The following is an 11,382-nucleotide window of genomic DNA, read 5'->3' as shown; positions in this document are numbered from 1 at the left end:
GAGCCGGGGCTGCGGGACGCAGCCGCGCGCAAAGTGCACGACTGGCTGTGCGCTGTGGAGGGCGAGCGCAGCGCCCTGAGCTCTGCCTCTGGGCCGGACAGTGGCATCGAGAGCACCTCCACAGAGGACCAGGCGGTGCAGGGGCCTGGTGGGCAAAAGGTAGCCGAGGGCCGGGTGTAGGTGGGCCATGGGGGAGGATCTTCAGTTAGCCACTTGTGCCTCCGCCTCCTGTTCTTTAGCAGAGCGCACTTCTGATGACCGCAGTCGCTTTCTAAGCTTCGCGGAACCTCTGGATCTAGTCTATAAAGTACGGATAAGCTTAGTACTGCATCCTGGGGGTGTTGCCAGGGCCGGAGGGGTAACAAGTACCTAGCTTGATAGTGATATTAATGAAAAGATGTTAAGAGTGACAAGAGCAGCACATGTGGCTTGCAGAGAGAACTTCAGGCTGGTGGGGCCGGATGGGTCTGAACCCCACATTGTAGGAGTATGTGGAACAGAGAAGCAGGGCAGAGACAGGACCAGGGTGTCCCAGCACCTTGCAGCACCCCCCAGTGCCTGTCTCCGTGCTCCCTAGGAAGATGGTGGTGCGCAGCAACTTCTGGCCCTGCAGAGCCAGGTGGCCCGGCTGGAGGAGGAGAACCGGGACTTCCTGGCTGCGCTGGAGGACGCCATGGAGCAATACAAGCTGCAGGTGGGGCCGGGCTGCCGTAGTGCAGGAGAGCAGAGGGAAAGTCTGGCCAGTGTCCCAGGAGGAGGGGGTGGCATGTGGAAGGCAGTAGAGGGTTAGGGTGCACCCCAGGTGCAAGGAACCGGTGGTGTGGGTGGCTGTGGCCATGCCCTTGCTGGATGGTAGTGAGCTTGGATGGGAGATATGACCTGAGCACTTTGGAGCTGGGCTACTTGGGTCAGCAGGTGCCTGGTGCTGTGGGAGGATGATGAGGATGTACTGGTCGGGTGGAGCTGAGCTTGGACTAGTGTAGTGTGTGGGGCTCTGGTGCTAGGCCGGGTGTGGAGTGCTGTTTCAGGTTTTAGACCCAGGCTTGGTTTCCTGCATGCCCCCTGCTGGCCAGCATCCCTAGCACGCCCACTTCATCACACCTGGCTGTATCTTGCAGAGTGACCGGCTAAGGGAGCAGCAGGAGGAGATGGTGGAGCTGCGACTGCGGCTGGAGCTGGTGCGGCCCAGCTGGGGGACCCCAGGCCTCCTGCAGGGCCTGCCTTCTGGGCCTTTTGTGCCAAGACCTCACACGGCACCCCTGGGTGGTGCTTGTACCCATGGGCTGGGCATGGTGCCCCCTACCTGCCTCCCCAGAGATGAAATTGGCCCCAAGCAGCAGGACGAGGTGAGCGGGAGTGAGGCCGGGCGGCTGCAAGACCCTATTGGTCTGGTCAGGCTCAGGGCATGAGCCCCTCACCTGTGTCTCTGTGGCACCAGCTATGAGAAACAAGATGACTGTTTCAGGTGTCTTTAGAGGAAGGATCAAGATGTAGATGACTGTGGGGTTTTTCAGAAACCACTGCGTCTCCCTGGGGTAGCTGGAGGTTTCTTAGGGTGAGGAGGTGACAGGAGGTTCTGGCTTCCATCAACAGAGGGGAAGCTTGCATACCCTTGGAGATGGAGTGCTCGTCACCCACTCTCAAACTCTTGCTTATAGTTTTGGCACTTGGGACCTTTTAGACAAAGTCTGTTCCTGTCCTGTCGCACAACTCTAGGTCATCATAGCTCTAAGGTCTGAGGGGACTGGGCTGTCTGTCCTGCTTCCACCACTCTGGCAGGGCATTGTTGGTGAGATAGGACTTGGGTGGATCTGACCTGTCCATCAGCTGGAAGGGGCGGGTTGTCACCCCAGGTGCCAGGGAGCTAACGTAGTGGAGGGGATGCCTGGTGCCCCAGCTGCAAGTTGAGGTGGCTCCCCAAGTGGCTGCTTGAGCTGGATCTTGAAGGGGAACCAGGCAGGCGGGGTAGACGTGAGGAAGGGTACATAGGGCAGGACAGGCTTGGGGTGGGAAGTGGCTTGTGGAGGTGCCTGTGGACAGTCCCATCCTGAGATCCTGACGCTCCCCTAGCAGGTGCCAGATGGCAGGGAGGCTGGAGCTGAAGTGCTGGCTGAGGCAGACAAGCTGGGAAGTGGCTCTTCGGCTGCATCTGAGGAGGAAGAGGAGGAGGCGCCCAGGCAGACCTTGCTCCTGCACAGGTGAGGGGCCCCTGCTTGAGCTGACCAGGACTGATCCAAGCTGGGCAGGATGGGGTCAGCGGTGGGGGAGGCCTTGGGTCTCAGGTATTCTCACTTACATGGCCCTTGCTGGCCTTGGAGAGAAGGACAGAGGCTATGTGTGGGCTTTAAAATCAGGGTGCAGTCCCTCCCATCACCCTGGCCTCTGTTCTGCCAGACTTATATCCTGGGATCACATTTCTTCTGGGGGCCTGAGAGGTGGCCAGGCTGGAGCAGGCTAGGGAGTAGTACACTCCTACTTCTGTCCTGTAGAAACGGGATCAGCAACTGCATCCCAAGGGCAGGGGTGCGCCCAGGGAGCCCACCAGAGAGGAAGGGCACAGAATTCCATCTGGAAGAGCCAGACACTGCCCTTGAGGGGCTCAGAGGTAAAGCTGGCCAGGGTGCAGAGGGGGCCCTTCTGCTTGACCCTCCAGTCCTGGGCCAGTGGCCCCTGGCCCTTGCACCCTACTCTTGGTTGGGCGGGATGACCTTGACAGTCTGCCTGTTACAGTGCTTGGTGGGAACAGAGCCTTGGCTCAGATCCGCCAGGCCCCTACTGCCATGGCCTCTGAATGGCGGCTGGCCCAGGCCCAGCAGAAGATCCGGGAGCTGGCCATCAACATCCGCATGAAAGAGGAGCTCATCAGCGAGTTGGTCCGCACAGGTGAGGGCGCTTTTCCCCCAGCCACTTTTGTGCTATTTAGAGAGGGGTCCACACTGCACCGGTTAGGAACAGGGACAGAGGCTGGGTTGGAGAGCCATGCCAGCCTCTTCTAGCTGTGTGACCTTGAGTAGATAGCACAACCCCTCTGAACTTCAGTGTTCTCCTCTAAAACGGGGATAGTGAGGCTCCTACTTCATAGGGTATTTGTGAGGTGAAACAGGAGAGTTAAGAATAGCTCTTAGGAAGCAGCACAGGCTGTTTATCAAGTGTCAGCCATGCTTTTGGCATCTTGCTGGGCCCAGAACTGGTCCTGAGGAGCACACAGGGCGTATGACTAAAGATCCAGTGTCCCCAAATCATGCCACTTCTGCTACTGGCAATCTGAACAAAAGATCTGGGGATAGTTTTAGGTGCTGACCTTTTGAACCTCTTTATTTTAACAGTTGTGAATTTGTTATAAAGTTCAATTTGCAAATTCTCTCTTTTTACCCATATCAAATGGATAAGAAGAGGGACTCACACAATGGGCCCCTATCCAGGCTTCACAGTTACCAGGATTTCCCACCCTTGTTTCCTTTCTCCCTTTGTTCTTTGCTAATATATTTTGAAGCAAATCCCAAATAACAAGTCCTTTCCTGGCTACCTCTCAAAAACTGGGGACGTTGCCCTCAGCACACCTAACAGAACATTTTCCCTTTTTTGCCATGCTGGGGATATGGGACCCAGGACCGCACATACACTAGGCAAACGCTCACCACTGAATGGTCCTCAGGTCCCCTTCCTGCCCTGAGCACAAGCGCAGACTCAGCTCGTCTTGCAGCTGGTTTGCGTGGCCCATGTGTCCTGTGAATTGCAGTCCCCTCCTCTCACCTCCTCACAGTCTCCCTGCAGGCGGGCACCAGACCCCACATACCTTGCATTTTCTTCTTGGCTTCCTCAGGGCGTCATGTCATTCTTTCGTTCTGCGTTATTCCTCGTAAGCAAAAGTTAGATGCTTAATTACATGCAGGTTCAATTATAGGTTTATTTGGCACGTATCAGGTTAACTGGTCACAGGGCTGTTGGTGGAGAAGCTGGTGAAACCCAGGTGTTTATGGCCAACAGGGCCTTGGGGGAAGCTCCCAAGGGGAGGACCGGGAGCCCCCTGGGGAGAGGGGCCACCTGTGCCCCTGTGGCCCCTGTGTCTTCCAGGGAAGGCAGCCCAGGCCCTGAACCGCCAGCACAGCCAGCGGATCCGGGAGCTGGAGCAAGAGGCAGAGAGGGTGCGGGCCGAGCTAAGTGAGGGCCAGAAGCAGCTGCGGGAGCTCGAGGGCAGGGAGCCCCAGGACGCAGGCGAGCGGTCCCGGCTCCAGGAGTTCCGCAAGAGAGTGGCTGAGGCCAAGAGCCAGGTGCAGGTCAGTGTGGGAGCCTCAGGGGCAGGGGCAGGTGGCTGTGGCCTTCCAGTCGGGGTCCCTGGGACCAGGACAGGTGATCTCGGGCTCCAGGCCCACTATGGAGCCTGCATATGCTGAGGCCATTGTGCGTCAGCCCCTGGTGGGTGGTGCCAACGCCTTCCTGACCTCCCAACTTGATCAAGTTCCTTAACTCCTCTGTGCCTCAGATTCTTAATTTGTAAACTAGGATAATGTCATTTCTTCATAGTCTTGTTAGAATGCTTTAATACACATAGGGTACTGGAGATGACATAGCTTTAGGATTTTGCTATTTAGTATTACTATTCTTTGTTGTTTTTTGAGAGTCTCACTATGTAGCCCAAATTGGCCTCGAAGTCGGGGCAGTCCACTTGCCTCAGCCTCCAGAGTGCTGGGATTACAGGCGTGCGCCATCACGCCCAGCTTATTATTAGTACTAGCCTATCATCTACTCGTCCTTTCCCCTTTCCACGTGTCACTCTCTCCACCCACCCGTTGGTCTCACTCCTGCTTGGGAGTGCTGGGCACTGTTTTGGGCTCGCAGCCCTATGCATGGCCAGCAGAGACTGTGTGGGCCCCAGGCACTAAAAGAGAAGAAGCAGGCCACGGAGCGGCTGGTGTCACTGTCGGCCCAGAGTGAGAAGCGGCTGCAGGAGCTGGAAAAGAACGTGCAGCTCATGCGGCAGCAGCAGGGCCATTTGCAGAGGCGGCTGCGTGAGGAAACAGAGCAGAAGCGGCGGCTGGAGACAGAGATGCACAAACGGCAGCACCAGGTGAAGGTCAGTTTCTGGGTCAATGTCAGTCACCATAGCCTGCCTGCCCGTGACGCTGAGTCCAGGTTGGCCAGGGATCTGGGGGCACAGCCAGGAACCTTAAGAAGCGGCTCACATACCTGAGTGCTTTTGGGGAGCAGACGGGTAGCTCAGGGCTGGGGGAGACTCTGAGATGGGGTATGTAGGCGACTGCATAATGGGGTCCAAACCATGTTTGCGGGTCCTGGAGAGGCTGGGGACATTCACAGGGCAGTTGCAGCATTGCCCTGGGCAGGCACTAGAAGGATGTGGCTCCCTGAACAGCCCTGTCGCCGGGCCTTGTCCACACCTCGCCTTCCCCACCAGGAGCTGGAGCTGAAACATGAGCGGCAGCAGAAGATCCTGAAGATCAAGACAGAGGAGATTGCGGCCTTCCAGAGGAAGCGGCGCAGTGGCAGCAATGGCACTGTGGTCAGCCTGGAGCAGCAGCAGGTGGGTCGGCTGAGCCTGTGTCCCTGCACTCAAGGCCTGGCTAGGGACCAGGGGCCCCAGGGACTCCCTGTGGAACCTTGGTGGCAGCCCTCCAGCCAGAGGGGGGAACTGAGGCCCTGTCTCGCCTCCCCTTTGCCCCTCAGAAGATTGAGGAACAGAAGAAGTGGCTGGACCAGGAGATGGAGAAGGTGCTGCAGCAGCGACGGGCACTGGAGGAGCTGGGTGAGGAGCTGCATAAGCGGGAGGTCATCCTGGCCAAGAAGGAGGCCCTGATGCAGGAGAAGACGGGGCTGGAGAGCAAGCGCCTGCGGTCCAGCCAGGTGAGGCCCAGCCAGGTGAGGTCCCTCCAGGTGGTAACCCTGCCGGTAAGCTTCTGCCAGAGATGTCCCTTCCATCTACACAGGTGAAGTACTCTTAGGCTCCAGCCAGGTGAAGTCTAGACAGATGAGGGTCTGGTAGGTCAGTGATGGTGAACCCATGGCACACATATCATGACGGGCTGTTCATATCATTAACAGCTCTAAAAGGTTCGCCATCGCTGCTCTAGGTGCTGTTCTTGCCAGGTGAGTTCCAAACAGGTGAAGCTCTGTCCTGCCAGGCCATATTCCATAGATCCTGAAGAATTCTAGGGCTTTGGGTGGTTTATGAACAAACAGTGAGGTGTGGGACATCCCACGACTTGCTTTACACCATGAGCCACCTACACAGGGCCCGAGCAGGCAGCACAAGGGGGAACAGGATCAGGAAGTGTTATGGGCAGCTAGCAAGAGAGTTTGGCAGCTTTGGAGGTGGACGGGCAGGCCTGGGCAGGTGGGCCTGGCTCTACCTGGCATTGTTACTCCCTCTTAAATAGGAGGGTTAGCCTCTGACCCCATTTCCTTGCTGTCTCTAGGGATCAGATGTTGCTATGAGGACTAGATGGAATATGTCCAACCCAGACCCAAGCCTGGTCCAGTCCAGGAGCCTGGGCCAGGTTCCGACAGGGTTGCAGGTGCATACAGTCCAGGACACCTCGCCTCAGTGCGTGGAAGTCCAAGAGGAGCAGGGTGCTGCCGGGGCTTGCATAACTTCCCTTGGCCATTAGCACCTCTCTTTCTCCTGTGTCAGCTCTTGGAAGGGCCTTCAGGGTTTGGCCATGGATTTCCAGTGGTCCCGTCACACACTGTTGAGTCATCTCAGGGATGCTGCCCCGCTCCCAGATCTGCCTTTGCCCCTGTGGTCCCTTCTCGCCATCGAGGCCTCTTCCCTATGCTTGTCTGTATCCTCCTCCGGGCCTTCTCTGAGAGCCTCTCCCAGATGCTCTGGTCCCTGTGTCCTCTGATCCCAGAGCTGTGACCTGAACCAGGCCTCCTGCCAAGTGAGCCATAGACGGTGGGCTTCTCCAGAGAGGGGCCCCATCCTCGCATACAGTAAGGACCCTGGGCCTTTCTGTCCCCCCTTTGGGGATGGTGCCTGCTCCTTCCCTAATCCCTCATGGTGCTGTCCCAGGCCCTGAATGAGGATATCGTGCGAGTGTCCAGCCGGCTGGAGCACCTGGAGAAGGAGCTCTCCGAGAAGAGTGGGCAGCTGCGGCAGGGCAGTGCCCAGAACCAGCAGCAGATCCGTGGGGAGATTGACACCCTGCGCCAGGAGAAGGATTTGCTGCTGAAGCAGCGCCTGGAGATTGACAGCAAGTTGAGGCAGGGCAGCCTGCTGTCGCCCGAGGTACATCCTGTGGTGGTCGCCCAGGTCACCCGTCTGTTCCTGTTGTCGTCCACCCATCTGCTGTCAGTCCCTAGCCTGGCTCCCTGGGATGCTGGCCTTGCTACTTGTGGACACAGTTTTCCTCTGTGCAGGAGGCCCTGTAGTGGGGCTGGCCAGGTCCTTCTGCCCCTGCCTCCACCTCTTTGACTGCGACATAGCCTGGCTTTGCCCAGCTCTAGGCTTCTTTCTGGCTGGACCTGGACTCCTCTTGTACCCTGCGGTGGGTTAGACCACATGCTTAAGTGTCTCAGCTCTGTGCACGGGACTGAGTATTGAGAGCATGCTTGGCCTCCCACTGGCCACATATGCACACTTCCCTGAAGCTCCCTTTTTCTACCACAGTGAGCAGGGGTATCTTCTCTTAATGCTCAGGATCAGGGGATGCTGAAGGCTGTTGTGGCTGCCTGTTGACTGTCACATGTCTGCCCGGGACTTTGCATCAGGAAGTCGATGATGCTTTTCCATGTGTGCCTCTGTCCTCGCAGGAGGAGCGGACACTGTTCCAGTTGGATGAGGCCATTGAGGCCCTGGATGCTGCCATTGAATACAAGAACGAGGCCATCACGTGCCGCCAGCGGGTGCTGCGGGCCTCAGCCTCCCTGCTGTCCCAGTGTGAGATGAACCTCATGGCCAAGCTCAGCTACCTGTCGTCCTCAGAGACCAGAGCCCTGCTCTGCAAGTATTTCGATAAGGTGGGTCAGCACTTACCCCTGCCTCTGCTGGGGGCTCCACTGAGGCAGGAGTGTTTTCCTCCCGGGGAGGGCATTTTAGGACCACCTTAGTCTGTCTTGCACACCTCACCTCTCTGAACTCATCTTACTTAGTGATGCTACATAAGTCGTCTGCTGTTCCGGCCTGATTGCCATCTTCAGGGTAGTATTTGCCCACAAATTGGGTTTCGGGGATGGTTTTGCCCCCAGGGGCAGGTGTACAGCTACTTCTGATCACCACTGTGGTAGGGCAGGTAGAAGCCAGGGATGCCATTAAGCACCCTTCAGCACAGGATAGCATGTGGCCCCAAATCCTGGTTGTGCCAAGATTGAGAACTCCTAGCTGAGGTCCAGTGCTCCAGCCTGAGCCTCTGCCCAGAAGCACAGTAGTGTGTGTCTGGGGAGGGTTTGCAGCAGGGACGACAAAGGGACGCCCATCTCGAGGGCCAGCTCTAGTCTTCAGAACCCACTGCCTAGAACACTGACAAGAAGGTGTCTGAGGCAGGAAAGGCCCCAGTGATTTCTTGTGCTGCCAGCTTGGCCCACCCTTCCTTCCCTGGACAAGTCCGTGTGGAAGGGTGAGATGGCACGTTGAGCCTGCTGGCCTCGGCACAGGTGGTAACGCTCCGGGAGGAGCAGCATCAGCAGCAGATCGCCTTCTCGGAGCTGGAGATGCAGCTGGAAGAGCAGCAGAGGCTGGTGTACTGGCTGGAGGTGGCCCTGGAGCGCCAGCGCCTGGAGATGGACCGCCAGCTGACACGGCAGCAGAAGGAGCACGAGCAGAGCATGCAGCTGCTCCTCCAGCAGGGCCGGGGTGAGCGCTGGGCAGGCCGGGCTGGATGGCTGCCGTCCATCTGCCCACAGCTGCTCACCACTGTCCTGCCTCTCCACGCCAGACCACCTGGGTGAGGGCTTTGCAGACAGCAGGCGGCAGTATGAGGCCAGGATCCAGGCTCTGGAGAAGGAACTGGGCCGCCACATGTGGCTGAACCAGGAGCTGAAGCAGAGGCTGAGCGTGGGGAGTGCCACCGGCCAGAGCAAGGGTAACACCACCCTCAGCACCCGGGCCTGCTCTGCTGCCGGGTTGAGGGGGAGCTCCAGGGTTGGGGGGCACTTGTTTCCCAAGCTGCTTATTGGCATTGAGAAACTAGACTCTGGGACAGTGCTGCCCTTTCCATTTCTGACAAGGGCATGCTGTTCTTGGTGACAGGTGGGGAGAGGAGGAGCCTCGGCCTGGAGAACAGACAGGGCCCTGGACATGATGAGGGGCTGCAGGTCGCAGGGCCAGAGCTTCACTGGCAGCCGCCATTCCCCGACAGCGCCCCCCGCGCCCGGGAGGAGACGCGCGACTTGATCCACGCCCCGTTACCGCTGACGTGGAAGCGCTCCAGCCTGTGCTGTGAGGAACCCGGATCCTTGGAGGATCCGAGGCCACGGGAAGCAGCTGAGCCCCTCGTGGGGCGGGTGCTACCCGTAGGCGAAGCCGGCCCGTCCTGGAACTTTGGACTCCTGCCCAAGCCACGGTGGGAGCCACGAAGGGCCAGCCCAGGGATGATTGACGTCCGCAAAAACCCCCTGTAGACCGGTGGGGCGGACACCACCTCGAGGCGATTCTCATCCCACTGAAGGGTGCAGTTGCTTGGTTCCATCCATGAAGGATAGTCCTTACCTCACACCCAAAGCCAGTCCTGGGTTATACTCCAGCCCTCATTTAAACAAAATATGCAAGTTCCTACCACCTACTTCCTTTAAGCAGCAGGCACTGATTGGTGGCTTTTGGCTTGCCCAAGTTTAAGGGCAATTCTGATTTCAAGCCTAAACTATGTGCTTGAAGGTCCCTTAAGATGGTCAGCAGCAACGGGATTGTGGTTTATCTGGTCTCATGTAGACGGGGGAGTTAGGGAATTTGTTAGCATACTTTTTAGAATTTTTTTGTCATTTCATAATAAACAGGGAAACATAGTTTGGATCTTACATTTCATTCATTTGTTGAAGGCTTGGTCCTCTGCTGATGGTGTTGTTGGGGACCTTTAGGAAGTGGCCATTGGGGTTGTGCCACTGACAGACTGGGACACTCAACCCCTTCTCTGTCCCTTTGCTCCCAGGCCCCAAAACAGAGGCAACTCACCATGGACTAAAATGAGCTAAAACAGGCCTTTTCCTTTTTCTAAGTTATTTCAGGTGTCTGTCACAGCAACAGAGTCTACCACAGAAAACTGGTACCAGAAGTGCGGTTGTGTTACCAAATCTTTAGGTTCTTCTTGATAACTGCAAATAATCAGTTCTAGGAGCAGGCAGCACATTTCACTGAATGGCCGATGGGAGAAGGGGAGTCCCCACTCTAAAGGCACCTTCTCCCCAAGCAGGTGTGGGGTCTGGACCTTTTCTAGATCTGGGTTATATGGAGTGTGTGATTTGCATGTTGTCATCAGAGCATTTCACAAGAGAAGATTTCTACCACCCTTCCAGGAACCATCCCTTCAGGATACCACCCTTTTCTTCCCTAATTAGGGCATGTCCTAATGTCGGGTCTGTCCTTGTGCATGGGTGTCACTATGAGCCCAAGGTGGGCTGAGTGGCAGCCTGGAGCGCCCCCCTGCGGTGATTGGGAGGATGTGCAACTTGTGAATGGCGGATAGGAGCACGGGGTTATCAGCTATCAGAAATGCTGGCGTTCGGTCTGGTAACAGGTGCTGTGACTATACCTGGCAATGTGATTCAGCAGCCTTTGGAACTGGTTTGCAATTTAGAAAAAATTGGAAAGCCAGGCTAGAGAAAGCCTCAAAACACTGGAAGCAGAATGGTCATTTCTGGTGGGAGCTTGGACCAGTGGAGGCAGGAGTATGCATGGGAAAGGATGTGCTGGTGAGACTTCTGGTGGAAATGAGGACACTATTGGGAATGGACAAGAGGCCATGATTTAACTCTCCAATATAGAACTTGTCCAGGTCCTGACTTTGAGAGGCTGAGCTGAATGAAAGCTGATGGGCCAATTATCCTAGCAGAGATTTTAGGGCCACACAGCTTCAGGCTAGTATACTGCTGACTGCTTTCTGCTAGACTGACACTGAGAATCCAGAGCAAAAAGCAGAGTGGAAAGATTTGAAAAATTTGTGGTCAGAAAAAAAGCATGGTTTAAGTTGCAGCCAAAGAGTGCATGGTTGCTAGAAATCAGTGCTATTAAAAAGAAACCAAGGGGACTGGGGATTTAGCTCAGTGGTTCTGCCTCTGCCTTGCAAGTGCAAGGACTCGAGTTCGATCTCCGGTACTAAAAAAAAGAAAAGAAAAAGGGGAAGAAGGGCCGGGGGTTTAGCTCAGCAGTTCGGTGGCCTGCCTTGCAAGCACAAGGACCCGAGTTCGATCCCCGGTACCAAAAAAAAAAAAAAAAAA

At 56.5% G+C, this 11,382-nt stretch overlaps 1 protein-coding gene across 1 annotated transcript in view; it reads left to right on the top strand.

The window, feature by feature from the left end:
• Kif7 (kinesin family member 7) overlaps positions 1–9,968 on the top strand; it is a 13,371-nt gene extending 3,403 nt beyond the window's left edge. Inside the window, exons 6-20 of the mRNA XM_010621244.2 lie at positions 4–159; positions 578–694; positions 1,119–1,346; positions 2,074–2,198; positions 2,490–2,605; positions 2,731–2,883; positions 4,075–4,277; positions 4,877–5,074; positions 5,414–5,539; positions 5,683–5,859; positions 7,028–7,243; positions 7,768–7,974; positions 8,608–8,806; positions 8,889–9,035; positions 9,203–9,968. Of these exons, the coding sequence (XP_010619546.1) occupies positions 4–159; positions 578–694; positions 1,119–1,346; positions 2,074–2,198; positions 2,490–2,605; positions 2,731–2,883; positions 4,075–4,277; positions 4,877–5,074; positions 5,414–5,539; positions 5,683–5,859; positions 7,028–7,243; positions 7,768–7,974; positions 8,608–8,806; positions 8,889–9,035; positions 9,203–9,573 (2,739 nt within the window). The 3' untranslated portion in view covers positions 9,574–9,968. The remainder of the gene's footprint in view (positions 1–3; positions 160–577; positions 695–1,118; positions 1,347–2,073; positions 2,199–2,489; positions 2,606–2,730; positions 2,884–4,074; positions 4,278–4,876; positions 5,075–5,413; positions 5,540–5,682; positions 5,860–7,027; positions 7,244–7,767; positions 7,975–8,607; positions 8,807–8,888; positions 9,036–9,202) is intronic.
• Positions 9,969–11,382: the final 1,414 nt, after the last annotated feature.

The sequence above is a fragment of the Fukomys damarensis genome, unplaced genomic scaffold, assembly GCF_012274545.1.
Source record: "Fukomys damarensis isolate Sample0158 unplaced genomic scaffold, DMR_v1.0_HiC HiC_scaffold_7, whole genome shotgun sequence".
Lineage (NCBI taxonomy): Eukaryota > Metazoa > Chordata > Mammalia > Rodentia > Bathyergidae > Fukomys > Fukomys damarensis.
Note: the sequence above shows the minus strand (reverse complement) of the source record. Positions and strands in the feature narration are given on the sequence as shown.